This window comes from Crinia signifera, chromosome 19 (genome assembly GCF_055691185.1).
Source record: "Crinia signifera chromosome 19, ASM5569118v1, whole genome shotgun sequence".
Classification (NCBI taxonomy): domain Eukaryota; kingdom Metazoa; phylum Chordata; class Amphibia; order Anura; family Myobatrachidae; genus Crinia; species Crinia signifera.
In genome coordinates, this window is record NC_139226.1 from 71,004,625 (window position 1) to 71,027,991 (window position 23,367).

Genomic DNA, 23,367 nt, shown 5'->3' on the forward strand with positions numbered 1-23,367 from the left:
GTCTCGAAGGAGGCCACCATCAGTCGTCCAGGTAGGGAACTATCGTTATCCCCTGAATCCAAAGGGCTGATACCATGCAAGCCATAACCTTTGTAAAGGTTCTTGGTGCTGATGACAGACCGAAAGGGAGTGTCCGGAACGGATAGTGCTGGTGGCGAATTGCAGGAACCTCTGGTGGGGTTCCCAGATGGGAACGTGCAGATAGGCATCCTTTAGGTCCAGTGACAGTAGATACTCCCTTGGTTCCAGGCTTGCGATGACTGACCTTATGGATTCCATCTTGAATCTGTGGTACACTACATAATAGTTTAGGTCATGGGTCCTCAAACTGCGGCCCTCCAGATGTTGTGAAACTACAAATCCCAGCATGCCTTGCCACAGTTTTGCTATAAGGGAGTGTTAAAACTGTGGCAAGGCATGCTGGGATTTGTAGTTTCACAACATCTGGAGGGCCGCAGTTTGAGGACCCATGGTTTAGGTGCTTCAGATTGAGGATAGGTCGGACCGAGCCGTCCGGCTTTGGGATGACGAAAAGACTGCAGTAATACCCCAGTCTTTCCTGGGCTTTGGGGACTGGTATAACGACCCCTGCCTGAAGGAACTTTTGTATGGATTCGACTACTGCTACCTGTGCCTCTGCCGAAGCAGGTAGGCCTGTAGTGAAAACTCTGTTTGGCGGAGATTGAACAAACTCCAGCTTGTATCCCTGTTCCACAATCTGAAGCACCCAATTGTCCCTGCAGTGAGACTTCCAGAAAGTCTTGAAGAGGGATAACCTTGTGCCCACCTTGGGATCCCCCAAATGGGCAGGAAGCCTGTCATGCCACAGGCTTGTCTGCAACCTTTGGCTCTGCGGGTTGAGGTGGCAGTGGAAGCGGAACCCCTTGCACCTCTGCCTCTACGTCCACGAAAGGACGAAAATCCGCCCCTGGAGCATCCTCTAAAGGATGCCCCGCCCCAAAAGGATGGGGCCGTATATTGGTGTTTTGGTGTAGGGGCTGACGAGTGAAGGAAAGTAGATTTTCCTCCTGTGGCTTGCGCAATGAGTTTGTCAAGCTCTGGGCCAAACAGCATATCCCCTGCATAGGGTAATGCCTCCACGGCATTCTTGATATCAGCTTCTGCCTACCAGGACCGTAACCAAATAGTGCGCCTGGCTAGGACCGCTGAGGCGGAGACCTTAGCCCTTAACTCAGCTATGTCTGCTGCAGCCTCCCCTGTATAGACAGCTGTGTCCCTTATATACAGGGCCAGTTGGAGCAGTTCCGTACGAGGTCTGCTGCTTTGAAACCAAAGTGCCAGCTCGTCTGCCCATTTTTCCATGGCCTTGCTGACCCAGACCGAAGCTAAGGCTGGTCAAAGTAAAACCCACGCAGTAGAATAAATAGATTTTACCGTGGTTTCAAGACAACGGTCAGGAGCCTCCTTCAACGCCACTGCAGCCGGAACTGGGAGTGTAGTGCATTTTTACAAGTGGGACAGCGAGACATCTGCCGGAGGTGGATTTTCCCATTTTTCTCTAGATTCCGGAAAGAAAGTGTACAACATTTTTATGCGCCTGGACAACTGGAATTTATTGTCCGGCGTTTTCCACACCGCCACCAAAGGTTTATCCAGCTCTGCCGAGTCAGGAAAAGTGACCTGGTGTTTTTGTGTGCGGCCAAAAATGGACATAGGAGCAGGAGTATCCTCCTCTACCAGATTAAGCGTGGTTCTGACCGCCTGAACAATGTCGTCCACCCCCTGGGGGTCATCTCTAGGTAAAACCTCGTCCTGAACCGGTTCATCTAGAGGAGGCATATCCTCATTAGTATCATCGTCAGACCCCTGTAGTAAGCAAATGGGTGACCTTGCCCGCTTCTGAGGCGGGCGTGAAGGGCCCACTACTGTATTAGACAGGGAATCCACTGACTGAATGAGGGTCCTTGCCCAGGATGGCTCAGTAATGTTAATAAGAGATAGGTGAGCCTGAAAACGCTCCCTATCTTTGCGTGATGCAGCTACAGATGGAGCTCTCCATCTGACTGAGACACGCTTGCGTCTCAGTTTCCTTGTGGCGGGCCGAGGGGAACCTGTCCGTCTCCGCTTCAGGGAGATGGACAGGGTTAGGGGGGTGGGGTGCGGGGAGGCGGTGGGGACCCTGGGTGACTGCCGACAAGCCGGCGGGGACCCGGGGGAAGCGGTGGGAAGGGGACGAGATAAGCGCGCGCCCCCTTTTGCAGATACAGATGGCGGGGATGGCGGCTGGCATCGCCATCGCCTGCAAAGACAAGCCCGGCTCCATCTGTAACTCTGCAGCTAGACCTGCTAACACATTTTGAGGCTCCACTTCCTCTGATCTGCCTTGTAGCAAGACTCACACAGGGAAACACCCTTAATATGCTGGGTGTACTGTTCCTTGCAAGTTTTGCAAGTGAACACGTTTAGGGCAGCCTTAGAGGCAGATTTACCTGCCATAATACTAATGTAGAGGGTATTAGTAACACAGACTGACACACACACACACACATGCACAAAAAGCACACAGCCCTTATGCCCCAGACACAGCAGAGTTGGGCTAAGATAGGGAGGGGGAGCCTTGCAAACCCCCCTAATCAGCATGCGCAAAACCCCCACAGAACATACAGACCTCTCTGTAGGATGTGAGGGGGCGCTAGACTGCAGTGTTTGCGAAATGCTGCGCTTTCACTGTGTCCGATTCAGCAAGCAGGCGGCGTTGTATAGACTGTAGAGTCAGCGGTGCCGTGGGACTAGTAATGGCACCGTCAGTGAGAGGAGACAGGAGAAAGGGCGCCAAGGTGTGACGTCATCCTAGGTCCGCCCTCTCCCTTTTGTCTCCACTGACGGGTGCCTGTCAGGATTGCTTGCATGAGGAGACGGTTGTGCTCGCCCATCTCCGGCCACATTTCGCCGCTTACCTGCAGCAACGCTGCCATCTCCTGGAGCAGTGGCCTGGCCTTGGATACGCAACGCGAGCTGTGGCGGGTCCCCAGTGCGGTGGCACCAGTGGCCGGGTGCGTGGAAGGCGCACTGGCGACCAGCACCCCTCCAGGTCCCACGGATAAGGCAGACCCTGCAGAGGGGTCTGCCTGTATCTTCAGTCAAAAGTTTAAAAAGAAAAAATCAAAATCAAAAGTTAAGACAGACCTAATCTCCCTGAGGAGAAGAGGCCCAGAGAACCTACTCCTCCAGGCACTTTCTCTAAGACTGGGGTCTGGGTGGGGATAGAGGAGGGAGGAGCATGCAGCAGTAAATTTTCTGAAAGTGCCACTCCTCCAGTACACCTACTCTATCCCACATGTAATAACTGCAGTGGCCCCTGCTGCATGTAGGTGATATTTTATTTGATATCTGTTTGTTTTTATTACAACTTCATTGTGTACCATGTGATGTACTTTTTTGTTTATATACACACAGAGTCTATGCATAACCCCTGTTCCCCCACCATCCCCCCTTTTTTTCCTTACATTCCTTCATTCTGTACCCTTGCCATGAAAATTTAAATATTTTCAATAACATAATCTTGGCATGCAGTTGAAAACACTGAAGAGTATTTCACTGCCTACACACGTCCCTGACAAAGTGTAATTTGCATAAAACACAACAACCCTGAATGAGACACCAGAATTCCATTGAAATATGGCTAGAGCAGCATGAGAAGAACATAAGTACACAGAAAAAAAAAAATGAAGCACCTCAGAAAATTTGGCTTAATCAGATATATAATTATAAAAAAAGGATTCTGGCATATCTTGTATAACAAATGTAAAAGTTATCCTAAACCACAGCTCTAGTCCTTATGGCATATACAGATGGAGCGCCTCTCATTCATCACAGGGAATCACCAGATTCCCTGCGCGGTCATATGCTGGTGGAAAGAAGCTCCATCCAACAGGCATCCAGACCCACACACGTCCCCGTCGCTCGGCAGCGGATTCCCTGCCCATCTCCGCTTCAGGGAGACTGGCAGGGTTAAGGGACAGGGTGCGGGGACCGGCGGAGAGCACCGTCTGAACAGTGCATGCAAGCCCACTTCCGGCAGATAGCGGGGGATGTCGCTTGGTGATTCTATCGCCAGTCCCCGGCTGAATGAGCTGCGCTCCATCTGTAGCAGGCTGTCCTGTGAGTATACGGCTCTCAGTTTTGTCTTTGTAATATTACCTGGTAAGTAATTGCTCTCTTTGCATTTGGATCCATTTCAACAGACGCAAACTCCTCACTGGAACAACAAAACCATTTTTTAGGGAATGATTATGAGCTTCTTCCACAACACTTCTTATAAAAGTCTTTACTTACCCTTCCTCTTCCACACTGCGCTTCCTTTTTTCTAACGATTTATTGGCCATCAGCTTGTAATAATTTAGAGCATCTTCTTCATCCAAATCAGAGTCTTCAGCAAGCTTGACATCTGTGAGAGTGTGCTATATTACACAACAGAAATTACTGAGTTACATATAGGGGATATCATCAAAAGATATTATCCAGATTACATATTTTGTATCAAAACACCAATGAAAGTTTGTTCAAAAATTGTCAGAGCTAGTAAATGTTAAGAAAAAAGTCAAGATTACAAGGTCTGTTTAAACCAGGGGTGGGGAACCTCCGGCCCCCGCACCCTGCTTGTCCGGCCCGCCCGTCCAGCTGCATATTTTATTGTTTAACAGCCGCCCGCCCGCCTGGCTGGCTATATTACTGCATTAATATAGCTGTGCGGGCGGCTGATTAATCAGTAATATAGGCGGGTGGGCGGTGGGCTGATTAAGCTTGATTCAGCCTTCCGTCCGTCCGCCTATATAACTGATTAATTGCAGTCACCTGTCCGCCGAGCAAGAATCCTACCTAATCAGCCGCCCGCCCGCCCACATGGATGGCTGTTGCGGGTAGATGTTGACAACACGCACCGGCCAATCACAGTGGCTGTGGAGCGTCCACAGTAGGGAGGGAGTGATGCGGGCAGTAGGGAGGGAGACCGGACGCGTGATTTACGATCAGTGCATGGGCGGGAGCATCCTACAACAGCCGCAGCAGCAGCCATCACGCTGTGCTGCCACAACTAAAACTGTGTTAAAAGTTAAATGCTGCTCCTCTCACCATCCCTTCCCCAGTGACTGACAGATCCAGGGGTTGTCATTTACCCCTGGATTCACACCCAAACAGGTTTATGTGATTATGTCTGATTATCATAATCAGACATAATCACATAAACCTGTTTGGGGATGACACTGCCACTTTTTAGGAGTAAATGACAACCCCTGGATTAATTCTGTGCATTAATTAGCCAGTCCTGGTGTCTCTGGCCACATGTATATGCCGCTGCCCTGTGTATAATTCCCACATGTATATGCCGCTGCCCGTGTGTATAATGCCCACATGTATGTGCCGCTGCCCGTGTGTATAATGCCCACATGTATATGCCGCTGTCCTGTGTATAGTGCCCATGTGTATATGCCACTGCCCTGTGTATAATGCCCACATGTATATGCCGCTGCCCGTGTGTATAATGCCCACATGTATATGCCGCTGCCCGTGTGTATAATGCCCACATGCATATGCCGCTGCCCATGTGTATAATGCCCACATGCATATGCCGCTGCCCGTGTGTATAATGCCCACATGCATATGCCGCTGCCCGTGTGTATAATGCCCACATGCCGCTGCCCGTGTGTATAATGCCCACGTGTATATGCCGCTGCCCTGTGTATAATGCCCACGTGTATATGCCGCTGCCAGTGTGTATAATGCCCACGTGTATATGCCGCTGCCAGTGTGTATAATGCCCATGTGTATATGCTGCTGCCCTGTGTATAATGCCCACATGTATATGCCGCTGCCCTGTGTATAATGCCCACGTGTATATGCCGCTGCCCTGTGTATAATGCCCACGTGTATATGCTGCTGCCCTGTGTATAATGCCCACGTGTATATGCCGCTGCCCTGTGTATAATGCCCACATGTATTTTTAAGTTGATAATTTTTATATGGCCCCTGACGGGTTTTCAAATTTTCCAAATGGCCCTCGGTAGAAAAAAAGGTTCCCCACCCCTGGTTTAAACCCTGCATTCACAGTCTACTAGGATGAATTGACCACGGGCCACCTTTTTGTACTGACACTGCATTCTTTCTGAATACCTCATACTTCGCCACCCAGCATGGTCATTGGGGATACAGGAAATAAAGATGGCAAATTGATTAGAATAAACGTGGTACAGCGTGATCAATACATCGAATAGTTATGAAGTGTATAAATCTTTATACTTAGCAAACATTAAAATACAACATATCCAATCCAAAAAAAACAAACACTGATTATGAGGAAAATACCCCACAGAAGTAGAAGATCCCTCCATCCCCCAAAATAGAACACATAAGAATGACAGCTGCAACAAGAGTACATGTGGAGCAATATCCCGGAGCAGAGAGCCCACAGACTGCAGCAGTGTCCTCCAGGCAAACAAATGAATTATATTCATATTGATATAATCTCAGCAACAGGATTTACGCTCCAGAATTGCAGTAGCACTGTTCCAGATCAGAGAGCCCACATGTTGCAGCAGTGACTCACAGGCACAGCGTCTGTGCATTCATGCTACAAAGACTCCGCGGAGGTTGAAGAGGGAGCACCACCACAATTGAGGGCCGGCAGTGAGGAGGGGGATGCACACCACCCCAGACCCCAAGGCAGTCCAGCAAGGGGAGCTATAGTGGAGATCACCACCACAATTGAGGGCTGGCAGTGAGGAGGGGGACACCCACCACCCCTGACCCCCAGGTAGTCCAGCAAGGGGAGACGTATAGAGGGGTGCTGGGTTTTGGTGCAGCCAGGGGAGCAGAGTCTGCACAGGGCTGTAGGCAAGACCCCAAGCTAAGCAGTCTCACTCACCACACCCGGCTCCGGTCAGTCCAGGAGGAGACAGCAGGGAAGAACTGCAGCAATCGGCTGGGGACCTCTCCAGGTCCGCCGCACCTGCCGCCGGGAGTTCGTCCAGATGCACACTTTGCAGGAAAGTGTGTCCAGTGTCCAGGCGCCCGCCAGAGAGTATATGCCGCAGGAGCGGAAACAGAGGCCAGGATCCTTGCAGCGGCTTACGAATGCAGGCCGCAGCTCACTTCGCGGCCGCCCAGCAGTACCTGCATGCCGGGAGAGCCAGTGCCAGTGGCACAGCAGGTGAGGGGCAGCGGCAGTCCGGTGAAGGGCTCAGATGTATTAATCAAGATGTGGGACCAGGGAGCACAGAGATCCGCTGCCTACGTCCTCACCGCCGTGGCCACGCCCCAACAAGGTTTGGTTTTTAAAAAGGAGCAGGTAAGAGGAAGAAATATGTTCTAAATGTGTGCAATGCTTGCATTTGCAGACAACACAAACAAATGTCATACTACATACCTTCTGCCTGATACAATTAATGGCTCATGCAGTTATTCCCTCCCCAACTAGTTAATGTGGTCACTGTAACCCTGCCCACTACCAGGATTATCAACAAGGGAACTGAGAGCACTGTGGCATCAACATAATATATAAAATATGCTTACATTGGCAGCAGAATTTTTGGACACTCTGGGTTGAGCAGCTTGAAGTCTTATTGCAGTGGTGTTTCTTTCTAAATATAGAGTCAGAAGCAGGTGCATTTCCGGAGATAATCTTTTATCCACAACTGCCAGATCATTAATCATCTAAATTATGATGTTCATGTAGATTATTATATAGTTAGGCTTTATTTCAGGAGAGAAAAGTAAAGTTATGCTAAAAAATATGTTATTTCACAAATACATTTTCACAAAAGGTTTACTGCCCCCCCCCCCCCCCCCCCAAAAAAAATCATTAAAAATCGGGAGAAACAGTATAAGGCATGACAGAAATAATGCTTTTCATAGACTAAAGTAGAACCAACAGGGTAAGGATAGAGAGTAAGCAATGTAAGGAGTAGACTGGAAAGGGAAGTGAAGAGCAGATTATGGATGGTGTAATAGTTAGCGTTGGTGATTCACAGCACGGAAATCAGACATTTGACGATTCCAACCACAGCCCTGTGTTGTTATTTTTTTTATATGGTATCACAAGGTTTCTGCAGCCCCTAACAGCACATATGAGCAAAAAAGAACTTGTTCTAAAAATTGACTAGATTGTTGCATCAGGGGGCAGGACACATCCTTTTTTGGTGGCAGAGACCTAGGATAAGGTGCCATTGAAAGGAATATGGACTAAAAAATAGTATAAGAGAGGAAAAAGCACATGAGGGGAGAGGGCTCATTAGAGCTTACATTCTGAAGGGTAAAAGCAGACAGACAGTAGTCATACGGAAGAGGTAGCTGGGTTTGATGAAGTATTGTTCTTGAGAGCCCATGTTTGCATGAGTATTCTCCAAATTCCAAAAAAATACAGGTAGGTTAAAAAGCTTTTCCATAGTGTACGTGTGCACATGTACACGTGTTTAGGGCAGACCACGTGGTTATTATCTGCCATCAAATTCTATGTTTTTATGTAGGCAGAAAAAAAAAAAAAAAACGAACAAGCAAAATGGGCAGCACTGTGCTCCAATATTATATGAAGGCGTACAATAGGCAAGGAAAGAATATAGATGAAAAAATAGTGTACCGGAGAATAACCAGTTTTCACTCTAAAAATAAAGACACAAGAAACATTTACCCAGTTAGTACTTACATTCCGGTATGTGACCAGTCTTTCTATCACAGGATGGCCGGTGATTGACAGTCTTTTTGCTTTCAGAAGAAGATAGTAACTAATATTTGTGCAATAACTTAAAAAACAAAAACAAGACATTATTAATTGTAAGCATAAAAATGTCTAAAAGATAGAACAGAACTCAGTTATGGCACTTACTTTAAGTACAGCTGATATTTCATCTGAAGGTATGCACTGCCCTATAAAAAACACATTAACATTTCCTTCATTATTTCATAACTTATGTAAAGTAAGAGGAAATGAGACACTCCAAGTATACCTGCTTTATATGACTAAGTCAAAGCTTGTGCTATTATAAGGGTTGTGTTACAATCGGTTATGGATATTTGTTACTGCACCTTTATATCAGAGATGGGTGAACCTTTGGCCCTACAGCTGTTGTTCAACTACAAATCCCAGCCTGCCCTGCAACAGTTTAACAAAGCCAAATAGCAAAACTATAACAGGGTATGCTGGGATGTGTAGTTCAACAGCCAAAGGTTCCCCAACCCTGATTTATATAGTGTAGCTAGTGATCAGGGTAAAAGGATGGCGGCATAAAGAATATCACTGCACTTTCATATTGTAATATTTCCAACTTCTAGTGTATAATGTAATAAAGAGAAGCACAGCAATGTATTTTTTACAAGAATCAGTGCGATTTTAGGACACATATTCCAAAGCAGAAAGCCACAGATCTATCATTGCCTGCATGTTAAAGAGGAGCACATCAACTAAATTTCCAGGCCGGTCCCTGGTCCTCACACAAAGCAAGCAGAATCCAGTTATCTTACCCCTCTCATTTTTAGTTCTTAAATACCTTTCCTTTAGGAATGATTCCTTTTTTCACCATTTTGAGCAAAGGTTCCGATTCATTTTTCACTTCTGCCAACTACAGTATGAAAAAATACTTATATAAAAGTATGCACAACAGTATACAGAAACATATACAGCTATAACACAATATATAAAAGTTTGTCTTGTATGAACAAGTTATAGGGGATATAACAAAGAAATAAGCATATAAAGTACAATGCAGAATAGAATTGTACTGCTAATTATCATTAACATCTGTTTAATATGACATATTACTCAATTGACTTAGGAAAAGATCTAACATCTACAATTATTAATAATATATATTATATATGTGTGCTGGGACGGCTCTCCACAACAACGCAACATGTGCAAAAATAACTGGGTGCCCTCCTGGAATAGCAGGAACTGCATTGGTAAGTTGGCACTCCCAGATTTCACAAAAGAGAAAAACGTCCACCAAGGATTATGACGTTTCAAATCGCTTCATGCAATTTTCATCAGGTAACAACATGTAAGTAAAAACTTACATGTCTAAATACCCTCAAATGGCGCTCCGGCGTCACCAGCAGCCGACCGGCTTCCGAGTGTAGCGTGCCACGTCACAGCGTGATGATGCGCGACATCCCGCATCACAGTAATTTGGCACGGTTATGGGTGACAGGCCGCTGGGCCACAGCGGGGCAAAGGCTCATGTGTATGAATAAAAACAGCAAATATAAGCAATAGAAAGGAGCTGCATAGAACACGCAAGTGAAGCCAGGAGTGATCATATAACAGGGCAGAAAATAAATAGTCGTAGTGAGACAATTTATTAAATATAAATATTTTACAATCACCTCACCAACCCAGATATCGCCATAAGATAGACAAAAAAAAACAGAAACAATCTTATAAAAAACTAATAAAGGACAATCTTTCATTGAGGCCAGCAGGAGCCACCGTATTCAGATGGTGGATCTATCTGGCCTCCAGTTGTAGAAGTCTTTTATGATGATCACTTTTAAGGGGAGGCACTTGATCAAAAGGTATGTAGAGTTGCCAACGAATGGCGTGAATCTCTAAAGTGCCTTGCAACAGGCCATTTACAATCTTTGCCTTCTAACGCAAGGCGTATGGCTGCGCGATAATGGGTTACTCTTTCCTAAAAAGTACAGGAAGTCTTGCCTACATAAAAATAGACAGCAGACAAAATAGACAAGAATCTGCTTAATGTGTATATTCTGTCCTGTTGAGGATGTAGAAAGTAGCTTCCAGTCTCCATATACAGTAGCTACCTGTAGTACATCCGGTGCATTTATATGCACCGGTTTTCCTACTAAGGAATGAAGAGGACGACATCACGGGTGGGATAGTCACGTCATTGCGGACGAGTCAATCTTTGAGATTGCGACCTCTTCTATAACAATTGAGAATTTGGGTGTTCTGGAGACCCGGCAAATTCTTGTCAGAGGTTACTAAAGGCCAATATTTTATAGCAGTAGCAGACCTCTTCTATAACAATTGAGAATTTGGGTGTTCTGGAGACCCGGCAAATTCTTGTCAGAGGTTACTAAAGGCCAATATTTTATAGCAGTAGCAGCGATGGTTTTGCTTGCAGGTGAAAATGTTGTTATTAATGGAATTTTTTTTTTTCACAGTTGGTTTAAGACCAGATTCTCTGGTCCTGTTTAGAGCTTTTTGTTTGGCTCGAAGCAATCCGTCGCTGTTATATCTTCTCTTTAGGAATTTTTTGGCCATAATAATCTGCAGAGCAGCCTGGTTTTCATCACTCGTAATGAGTCTAATTAGAAGGAATTGCAAAAGAGGCAGGCCTTTTTTGAGTGCTATAGGATGTGAACTGGAGGCATGAAGCAAAGTATTACGGTCTGGCTTCTTATAGAAGACGACTGTTTCAAGTAGATTGTGTATGCTGGTGATCTTGACATCCAGGTAGTTGACCGATTCTCATAGTTGCTATCATATGTGAAGTGAATTGTATCATCCACTTGGTTGATGGAGGTCATGTGTTCCTGGAACTCCTCTTGTGGCCCCGCCCAGATAACCAGCATCTTGTAAACCGTAAGCATTCTGCAAAACGCAGGGTTCATCAAGAATATAAAGGTTTCGATGGCGAACGTGTATGCATTTGCAAAGCTAGGGGCCACATTGGACCCCATAGCGTATCCGAGGAGTTGTATGAATTACTCATTGTTGAACATGAAATTGTTGTTTTTCAAGGTTCTTTCCAACAATTCAATAAAGAATGAGATGTTTGGTCCTTTGTAGAAGACATTGTCCACCAACAGTTTCTTTGTAGCCAATAATCCCTGGTCATGCGGGATATTCGTATATAGAGACATGCCAAAGTGCACACCTCTGGTAGAGGGCCCAAACTAAAGTTTGTTCAACAAATCCGTGGTGTCTTTCAGGAATGTTGGTTCATTCTGGACCACTGGTTGGAGGAAGTGGTCTAAGTATTGTGCCACAACCCCATATAGAGAATCTCAAGCAGATATCATGGGGCTTCCAGGAGGGCATTCCAGGTTCTCGTGCACTTTGGGAAGGGTATACATTATGGGGACAACAGGGTACCAGACTGTGAGTGCTTCCTTGGTAGATTTCTTTATTACTTCATTTAGGAGGGCTGTTTAGAATAAATTGTCCAGATCTCTTTTGAATATACTAGTGGGATCATAAGGGATCTTGCGATACATAGTTACATAGTAGGTAGGGCTGAATAAAGACTTGCGTCCATCAAGTTCAGCCTAGATTTATAATAGCTTGTCCCTTGTAGTATTGAATGCTCTGGTATTTTAGAGGATTATGTTTCTTATTTGTACCCATGGATGTTTTTATCCAATAAATGTTTATCCAACCTTATTTTAAACGTATTTATAGTGTCTGCCGACACCACTTCACTAGGAAGAGAGTTCCAAAGTTTGACTGCTCTGACGGTAAAGAAATTTTTCATTCTAGATGAACAAAATCTATGACTTGTCATTTAATTGTCGATAGATTTCAATGACATTTTGTTGCCGGCCTTTGAGTACTATGGCGCCTCCTTTGTCTGCTGAACAGATAATTAACTTGTGGTTTTGGCTTAAAAGTTTTAAGCGCTGTAAATACAGGTTGAGTATCCCCTATCCGAAATGCTCGGGACCACGAGCATTCCGGATAGGGGAGTTTTTCGGTTTTTAAAATATATTTTTTTAGGCTTACTTACCTGTCCCCCGATGGTGTCCGGTGGTCCCTCGGCATCCACGTAGTCCCTCCGGCATCTTCTCTGGGTCTCCAGCGGTCCCAGGAATGCATTGCGCGGGTGTGCGCGTGCACCAGTGACGTCACCGGCGCGCGCACACTTGCGCAATGCATTCCTGGGACCGCTGGAGGCCCTGGAGAAGATGCCGGAGGCCTGCTGTGGATGCCTGGGGACTTGGTAAGTATGAAAAGAGGGTTAGGGGGGTAAAAAAAAAAAAAATCGTATGATTCCAAAAACCACGGTTTTTGGAATAATTCGGATAATGGATGCACGGATACAGGATACACAACCTGTACTTTAAATAGAGTCGGAGAAGTTTTTTTTAAATTTGGCTATTGAATTCAATGTGGTGTTATCAAGCATTCTAAGCATAGATTTTAATTGAAGGGTTGTGAGTCTGTGGATCAAATGTGGACATCGGTTTGAAGGGGTGGGGATTGGTCGAGGATATATATTGAAAATATTCTTTGAGCTTAATATTGCGTTGGTGTTTCCATGCATCAACTTTTCATTGGAAGCTGTCAAATGAGGGGACTGGCACATAGGATAACCCTTATTCAAAAGTGAGCTTTCTGCTTGCATTAAGGTATGTGAAGAGGAGATGTTGATCACTAGGCTCATTGTTTGGTTTTCCAACCTCTTTTGGAGCCTGCGATATTAACCACCCTTTTGTGTGGATTTCTTCCTGCGATGACAGTGTGGGAATGAACCAATAAAGGGGGTTTCACACTGTTATTGGAAGAGGTGCCACTTTGATCACTAAACACAGAGCAGGAAGAGACTAAGTCTCTGCTTCAGCGGGGTAAGGTAGCCAGTTTGGCACCTTTCCCCCTTTAGCCGCTCCAACAAGTGTTACTCCTCATCTCCAGTGCCTCCCCTTCTCTCCGGGATCACTTGGTGTCATCCAACTGCGCTGGACACCTGTAAATAGACTTCACCTCCCTAGTGGGATTTCAGTCTATAAGCCTAATTTAAGATGGCCCCCGCCATCGTGGGAGGTCCGTCCCCCACGATCCCCTTCTAAGTAAGGAGCCGGTTCAGGACACCCCTGGGGCCCAGGTAAACCTCTTCCCTTTTGAGGTTAAGCGCTGTGCAGTGGGCGCAGAGAGCTGACAGGACGCACTTCTGTCAGCCTCTGCTGCGCTCTCAGTGTGCAGCGCTTCTGTCAGAAGTAGCACACTGTAAAACCTGCACTAACTATTAAGTTAATAAAATAATAAAAACCTAACTATTCTAGTTAAAAATCCAAAGAAAAACCAGCGGCTGCAGGAGCAGCTGAGCATAGCATCCACTCCTGTGGGCACCTAAAATGAACTGAAGCATGATGGGATGCAGAAGGGAGGAGCCTGCGTTCAAAGACTTCAGCATAGGTGCCTTGGCTCCTGTGGACCCTCCTACATCCCAAGGTTAGCTGTGTCACCAGGATGGACTAAAGAGAAATAATAAAAAAAAAACAGGCCAAGCTTTCTGTCATGCGCCAAGACCTCTCCCTAGTTATACCCTTTTTACAACCAACCATTATAAGCAGTGTTTTTGCACAGGAGCACGCAATAACCTGGGTTTGCAGGTGGTGTAAAAGGTCTTACACCCAATATTTCAACCTGGAAAATGTTCAGGGTTAAACCCAGATTGTGGTGCAGTCTAAACAAGTAAATCCCGGTGGATGGGACCCATTCACTGCAAAGGAAAAGCCAGCAATGGAAGATGCTCTCATCTCCCATGGTTGGCTCAGGCCCCACCTTTGGTGACATCACCCGCTCGGCATTATGCGTATATGTGGGGACGCGGGTGTGAGAGGGGTCAAAAGCCAGGTCGGACCAGAGTTGGAGCTAGGTCCAAAAGCCCTGGTGACTTTTAGATAAAAAGGGGTATTACCAGCCTGACCCTTTCCACGTATAAATCACCTATTATAGCATGCCCCCCCACCCTATAACTCCCTACTATCTAGCACCTATCAAGGTCATGCACCAGGAACCCCCCTTACATATCACTAGTGCGACCATCAAATGATTTGGAAGGTGCACGTAAATGTAAGACATCTCTCTGGTGCCTCAACGGAAAGTGGGCAGGCAGCTGATAGCATCTACATCACACCGGCATTTGCATGGGAACGGTAAGTGTTTTCATGGGAACACCCATGAAACACTGTGTTCCCATGGGCACAGTGCTTGGCCACCGCCCCATGCCCCTGGCCCGATTTGCTAGGTGCGAACAGTACGGGGAACTAGCAATTCACCATGCCCGCTTGTACCCAATGTCTGCATATATGCATAAATGCGCTTACACAGACACAAAACATATCAGAATAAGGCCCAAGGGCTGTTACAGTCTCTCTTTCTCTCTGCCATGGCTACATGTCCTGTGTGGGAGACCTGCTTGTGTGTGCCATGAAGTAGGGGAGGATCAGCACTGACTGTTATGAGCACAGAAATAGTGGTGGCCCTGGAGTTGGGACAAGCTGGCCACTGTTGTGAGCGGAGCGAGTCATGGAGTGGGAGACTTCAGAAGCAGGCTTCTGTGCACAGTAGGGGGAGAACTAGAAGCAGTGTGTGGCTGCAGAGCGGTGGGGCAAGGGGGGAGAAGCTGTCCACTGCTGCCGGGGGATGTGGGGGTTGGAATAAGCTGTCTGCTGTGGGAGGGGAGGATAGTTACTATACTCCAGCTGTGGGCCCCTTCAGTGCTGCGGGCCTTGGTGCAATGCTCCAGCTGTACCGGTGGTAGTTCCGCCCCTGAGAGCATGGCTGCGGGCTGTTGAGCCGCCTCAACACGGCAATAACCCAGGGTATTTTGCCGCCGTGAAAAGGGTATAAATGAGAACACCTACATACACACAGCCACAGTAATATAAGACCCTATACACAGCCCCTTATAGACAGAGAACATCTATAAATAGCAGTGTTCGCGAAAACCACCCAAAAAAGTGGGTCTCGGGGACCCTTCACTTCTAAAAATTGGGGTCCTACCGGACCTTTTCTGGGTCCTAACGGAAAAAATCCTCCTCTCCCCTTCTCCCCAGCATGGCACATGTGGGTTGGGGGGGTAAGTATCAATTGGCCCACTTGCATAAAGGTACATGTATGCTAGAAACTATATCAACCTGAAAACAGGGACAGTGCGCGCCGAAGGCGCGCGTTAAAAATTTAGGACATGTTTTTTTGGGGGAAGTGGTGTGGTCACATAGTAGTACACATTATAGCACACACGTAATGCCCAGTACACATTATAGCACACACCGTAATGCCCAGTACACATTATAGCACACACACCGTAATGCCCAGTACACATTATAGCACACACCGTTGGCCCACTCGCATAAAGATACAAGTATACCAGAAACTATATAAACCAGAAAACAGGGACAGTGCGCGCCGGAGGCGCGCGCAAAAAATTTAGGGCATGTTTTTTTGGGGGAAGTGGTGTGGTCACATAGTAGTACACATTATAGCACACACGTAATGCCCAGTACACATTATAGCACACACCGTAATGCCCAGTACACATTATAGCACACACACCGTAATGCCCAGTACACATTATAGCACACACCGTTGGCCCACTCGCATAAAGATACAAGTATACCAGAAACTATATAAACCAGAAAACAGGGACAGTGCGCGCCGGAGGCGCGCGCAAAAAATTTAGGGCATGTTTTTTTGGGGGAAGTGGTGTGGTCACATAGTAGTACACATTATAGCACACACCGTAATGCCCAGTACACATTATAACACACACCGTAATGCCCAGTACACATTATAGCACACAGTTATGCCCAGTACACATTACAGCACACACAGTTATGCCCAGTACACATTATAGCACACACCGATATGCCCAGTATGTATTATAGCAAATAAGTGCTGCTTACCTACATGCTTGTTGCCAGGGGTTACATGCTGCTTGCAGGGGTTACATTCTGGTTGGCGCAGGGGGGGGGGGGGGTTATTCTGGTTGCCAGGGGGGGTTTATTCTGGTTGCCAGGGGGGGTTATTCTGGTTGCCAGGGGGGGTTATTCTGGTTGCCACGGGGGTGGGGGTTATTCTGGTTGCCACAAGGGTGGGGGCGCATTTGTTGCTCGCTGCCCGGGGGGGGGGGGGCTGGTAAAGCTGATGAAAGAGTAGGTGAGCGGGCTGTCTGCGAGGCGGGAGGACTGGATGTGGCTGGAAGAGCTGAAACGCTGCTTTGAGTTGAGCAGCGTGTCAGCTCTTCCAGCCACATCCAGTCCCCCACTGGGCTGACAGCCCGCTCACCTCCTTATGCCGAGAGTGGCTGTCAGTTGTTACAGCCATCCCGTCCCCCGCTCTCAGCAGCAGAATGAACGGGGGGCGGCAGAAGGATACACAGACACCGTGAACCTGCTCTCACAAATGGCAGGGCGCGCGGCTTTAGTAACTGCAGGGCGCGCACTTGCAATGATTGGCTGCCGGGCGGCCACTGTGTAATGATTGGGTCCCGGCGCTGCCGCTGCTGTGATTGGCTAACGGCGGCTCACAGGCGCAGCTCAGCGCGTCCTCGGGGACCCCTTCAGTTTTAAAAACTGAGTCCCCGGTGGCCTTTTTAGGGTAAAATACGCGCTATAGCGCGTATTTGCGAACCCTGAATAGTCCCTATGGACAGAGAGCACCAGTATAATTACAGTCACAGTATGCACATCACCTCTATTACACAGCCCATAAGATAGTACACTTATACATTACCATACCCGCCAATATCTAAAGTGCCGAAATCTGTACAAATAGGGGGTGGGGGCATTGCCATGGGTAAAGGGTGTGTGGCCAGCACACAGTGATTATGCTGATGGTTACAAAAATCCTGTGTGCAGCAGCCCTGCATCTTTCTGCTCTTCCTCCCCTACATGTGATGCTTCCACCTGCCGGACTGTGCCGCTGTGATAGTGGAAAGGGGCATACCCACGGGGCAATTTAAGCCCCATTTCTAAGCCATCTGACTAGATGGCTTAGAAATGTGCATGGAACGCTCCGTATGTTTATGTACACCCTATAGCGATTGTGATGCATGGTCCAACATGTTGCCATAAACGGCAGGGATAGACAGTGCATGCATTGTCTATCCTGCTTAGAACGCAAGGTTATGACTATTACCATAAGCAATACCCTGCTCAGCACATCACAGGTGCATCACATGTGATGTGTGCCGAGTCATCTGTGCTTCAGCACCTCACTCAGAACAGGGCACCCATCTCCCCATGTGTAATGTACATGGCTTAAATAAGAGATGAAAAGACACATAAGGGGAGATATTCGGGATATGGTCATTAAGTCAACCCTAATTAGGTTGACATTTATTGGGCTGACCACTGAAGGTTGACAGGGCTTAGGTCGACGGGGTGGATGGTCAACACAAGCATTAGGTCAGCATGGGTTTTTCACGTTATTTTGAGCGGACATGTGCTCACAGGTGGTATTTCATACCGTACCATCCACTACTGGGTGGTGGAAGAATATAATATTGTGCTGATTGCAACGAGGCACCGTGCCGATTGCACTGATATACTTAGACGGTGTCAATGATGTCGACATTCGGGTAAAAAAAACATGAAAAACTCATGTCACCTATTTCAAGTGTCGACCTAAGCCCTGTTGACCTTCAGGTCACCCCCAGACATACAGCACAGCACCACTGAACTGTACTAGATACAGCAGAGCAGGTTACCCAGAGACTGATATAATAAATATAACACAGCACTGCACCACTGGACTGATACAGCAGAACAGGTCATCCACCCGGGTCAGAGTCGACAAGACGAGGGTCAACATGCATTGGGTCGACCACTGAAGGTCAAGACAATAATTCACTTCTCTTTCAATACTTTGTAGAATAATATATAGCCTTTCATTGTATTCATTAAGTCACACTAATATTTCTATCAAACCTAAGAATATTAGTCACACAAATTCTTACATATATGAAAAGGACTACAGGGTACAAAGCACTAGGGTTCTATACATGTGATGCTATGCATCATTAGCACCATTTGTAGGCCTTACGTTACCATCTCTACATTATCTATGATTTAAGGTAAGCTAAATGTCATCATTTCAATTGTTATTGATGTCCAGGTAATGAATCATTAAATTCTTAAATGTAGATTAACTTTTTTAATCCTTTTTGTAATGTAATCTAAGGATTTACTTGATATCGGATGTCATATGCCATTAGTAATGCAATTGTTGCAAGGTCCCCACTAGTCAATGGGGAATTTGTGTGAACTATGCAAATATGTAAATGCCCCCCCTGGCAAGAAGCATGTAACCCCCTGGCAAGGAGCATGTGACCCCCTGGCAAGGAGCATGCAAACCCCTGGCAAGGAGCATGCAAACCCACTGGCACTGAACATGTAACCCCCTGGCAATGAGCATGCAACCCCTGGCAATGAGCATGTAGGTAAGTTGCACTTATGTGGCCTAATGTGTAATGGGCATTATGGTGTGCGGCCTAATATGTAATGGGCATTACGGTGTGTGGCATAATGTGTAATGGGCATTACGGTGTGTAGCATAATGTGTAGTAGCTATCAGTTCAGAAGTGATACGGTTTGTGCTGGGGCAGCCATGAAATGGGACTTCTTGCCATCAATATGCCCACCATCCATCCCTGCTCCACACAACTACTAGTGATTGAGGGGGTGGGAGGGCCCCCAGAAATAGCAGTGTATGGGGCCACAAGATTTCTGTTCCCGGCCCTGCTGCCAAGTAGCACAAAACGTATTGCCACATTAAGAGCGCAGAAGAAAGACTGCTGCAGCAATGTATTTATTTATACATCAGTCGAATGCCATCTCAAACAAGTCACCATAACAAGGCAAAAACAGACAGCTGTTTCGGTGCCAAACACCACCTTCATCATGGTTTAGCCATACTAACTGAAGCAGCAAAGTTACAGGTATAAATACATAAATTGAGCTACTCTAACCTGTGTGTGGCAATTTCAAGTGGCCAATCACAATTAATGATATAAGGTTCCGTATGAGTTTAAGTAACGCCAGTGGCCACTTGATGTACCAGATGACTACTTTGTGTTCTAAAAGATGTTGGGGGAAATTTTCGAAGATGTGTATTCTACTTCACATGTGATGTTGCTATGGGCAACCAATCAGATCCTGTCTACTATCTTCTAGAGCAGGGTTCGCCAACCCGTCGCTCGCGAGCGACGGGTAGCTCGCCGGGACTTTTCTAGTAGCTCGGGGCTGTTTAAGTGACCTCCTGCCGCGTAGCGGTACCTTGCTTGACGGCAGGAGGTCAGAAAGTGATTTAATGCAGCTATTGTGGTCCTGACGTGGCGGAAGTGACCTCCTGCCGCGTAGCGTTTCCATCCTCACTTGGCGGCAGGAGGTCTGAAATTGACTTCATGCCGCGTCCTCCTGACATCCCCAGCGCACTTTCTCATCGACGCCACGGCCACAGCCACAGCCTCTGCTCAGCGCCATTGATGTTGCAGCCTCTGCTCAGACTACATTAGGTAAAAAAAAAAATGAAAACTGTGTGCGCACAGTGTGTGGGGCATATGTATAATGGGCATCTGTGTGCGGCATATGTATAATGGAGCATCACAGTGGGGCACATGTATAATGGGCATCTGTGTGTGGCATATGTATAATGGAGCATCACGGTGTGGCATATGTATAATGGAGCATCACAGTGGGGCATATGTATAATGGAGCATCACTGTGTGTGGTATATGTATAATGGAGCATCACGGTGGGGCACATGTATAATGGAGCATCACGGTGGGGCATATGTATAATGGAGCATCACAGTGGGGCATATGTATAATGGAGCATCACAGTGGGGCATTTGTATTATGGAGCATCACAGTGGGGCATATGTATTATGGAGCATCACAGTGGGGCATATGTATAATGGAGCATCACGGTGTGGCATATGTATAATGGTGCATCATGGTGGGGCATATGTATAATGGAGCATCACAGTGGGGCATATGTATAATGGAGCATCACAGTGGGGCATATGTATTATGGAGCATCACAGTGGGGCATATGTATAATTGAGCATCACGGTGGGGCATATGTATAATGGAGCATCACAGTGGGGCATATGTATAATGGAGCATCACAGTGGGGTATATGTATAATGGAGCATCACAGTGGGGCATATGTATTATGGAGCATCACAGTGGGGCATATGTATTATGGAGCATCACAGTGGGGCATATGTATAATGGAGCATCACGGTGTGGCATATGTATAATGGTGCATCACAGTGTGGCATATGTATAATGGAGCATCACGGTGTGACATATGTATAATGGCATCATGGTGTGTGGCATATGTATAATGGAGCATCACAGTGTGCAGCATATGTATAATGGAGCATCACAGTGGGGCATATGTATAATGGGCATCACGGTGTGCGGCATATGTATAATGGGCATCACGGTGTGCGGCATATGTATAATGGGCATCACGGTGTGCGGCATATGTATAATGGAGCATCACGGTGGGGCATATGTATAATGGGCATCATGTGTGTGGCATATGTTTAATTCAACGTCATGCTGCGGGACGTTTGCATAATGGAGCGTCACGTTGTGGGGCATATGTACTGTATAATGGGCATATGTATAATGGGCATCATGTGTGGCATATGTATAATGGAGCATCACGGTGCGGGGCATATGTATAATGAGCATCACAGTATGCGGCATAGGTATAATGGGCATCACAGACTGCACTATTGGGGTCATGTGTATCTGGCACTGTACTATTGGGGACATATGTGTATCACATCTCCATTTTCCATGGCCGCACCACATGTGGCTACAGCTCTTAGAGAGCTGACCATGCCCTCATATTGGAAATTTTGGGGGGGATGTAGCCTCGCAGGAGTTCCACGGTAGTAGGTGATCCCTCTAATTTTGGGCGCGTGCCTTCGGCACGCGCAGATGTCTCCTCTGCCTCGTGTTGGGAGGTATGTTTGTGACATATTGGACATTGCAGTGTGTGGCATAAGGTGTCAGGGGCATTACAGTGTGTGGCATAATGTGTAAAGGGCATTTTTTGGGATATTATGCAGATTTTAATTTTTTTTAAACTTAGTAGCTCTTCGGGCGGTTTATTTTGTCGCGAGTAGCTCCCGCCCCGAAAAAGGTTGGAGTCTAGAGTCTGCTAAATAAATAAGTAGATTGCCCATAGCAACATCACATGTGAAGTAGAATACACATCTTAGTAAACTTCCCCAGTCATACCGGAAAGGGAAAGCAATGTTTGTAGAGACAATGATCTGTTTCAGAATTGTTGTATATGGAGAGAGGGAGCTGTGAAGACATACAGGAGGTAGGAGAAGGTAGGGGACTGGGGTGGGGTAGAGAGTTTGTGAGCTAAAAACGGTCACAGATCAAAGTGAAAGTACATTGCAGAAGCAGTCAATTTGACATGCATTTAACTAGTAATTTAATATTAGGCTACTTGTATTGTACATTTTGTTTTTGCCACAATTAGAACTTGTCGCACTTTGGTATTTTATCTTTTTACACTCTGCAGTATTAATAGAACTATCTTCTATATACAGTAAGATAAACAAAGCATACCACTAATGTTTGTAGACAGCCCAATACAGTTTTATACTGAAACCATGTTTTGCTATTTACTAAAGGACTCAAAAATTGTTTAATGCTGCATAATTTCATTCCATTAGCAATTATTTACAAGTAATCAGATTGATATTTACAATAGGGATATAAAATAGAACAGTTCATATAATCGGTTAAGGCAGTGGTTCCCAACCCTGATCCTCAAGCACCCTCAAAGTGCATATTTTCCAGGTCACCCGGCAGGTGCACTCATCATTCAGACACATTTTAAAAGATTCTCAGGTGGAGCTAATTATGTTACTTGTGATTCTGTGTATAGACCATTCCTCTCCACTGACGCGACCAAAATTCTCATTCACTCTCTTGTCATCTCCCGCCTTGACTACTGCAACATCCTTCTCTCTGGGCTACCTCTCACCCGCCTCGCACCTCTCCAATCCATTCTTAACGCTGCTGCTAGGCTCATCTTCCTCTCCCGCCGCTCTACCTCCGCCTCCCCCCTCTGTTTATCTCTTCACTGGCTCCCCATTCCTTTCCGAGTTCTCTTTAAACTCCTCACTACCACCTACAAGGCTCTCTCCTCCTCCACAGCTCCCTACCTCTCTTCACTGATCTCTATCCACACTCCCTCCCGTCCTCTTCGCTCCATCGCTGACCGCCGACTGACCTCTCACCTAATCACCTCCTCCCACTCCCGTGTCCAAGATTTCTCTCGCGCTGCCCCCCTGCACTGGAACAACCTCCCGCCACCCATCAGGCTATCTGATTCTCTTACCTCCTTCAAGCGCTCCCTCAAAACCCACTTTTTTCGACTAGCCTATCCCTCCTCCTAACCTCTTTTGATCCTCCTATCCTGCCTCCGTTCCCCTCCGTTCCTACTTATCTTATTGTATTTCGTTCGTTCACCCACCTATTTTTAGTATGTTAACTCTTATGAGCAGGGCCCTCCTTCCTCACGTACTCACCCTACCTCATTACCTCACCTGTGCTCCTGTCCTGTTCTTCCCTTCCTCTACTTCATCTTCAGTCTCCTTGACAATTTTGACACCTACTTCTGAACTGATGC

General features: G+C 46.6%; 1 protein-coding gene across 3 annotated transcripts in view; it reads right to left on the bottom strand.

Annotated features, from left to right (window-relative positions):
* UTP3 (UTP3 small subunit processome component) overlaps window positions 1-23,367 on the bottom strand; it is a 101,201-nt gene that overhangs the window by 14,266 nt on the left and 63,568 nt on the right. For all 3 annotated transcript variants that reach the window (XM_083162767.1, XM_083162766.1, XM_083162768.1), the window contains 6 exons: window positions 9,498-9,569; window positions 8,837-8,877; window positions 8,657-8,753; window positions 7,528-7,668; window positions 4,297-4,421; window positions 4,162-4,219 (listed from right to left, as the gene is read on the bottom strand). In XM_083162767.1, coding sequence (XP_083018893.1) covers window positions 4,162-4,219; window positions 4,297-4,421; window positions 7,528-7,668; window positions 8,657-8,753; window positions 8,837-8,877; window positions 9,498-9,569 — 534 coding nt within the window. The remainder of the gene's footprint in view (window positions 1-4,161; window positions 4,220-4,296; window positions 4,422-7,527; window positions 7,669-8,656; window positions 8,754-8,836; window positions 8,878-9,497; window positions 9,570-23,367) is intronic.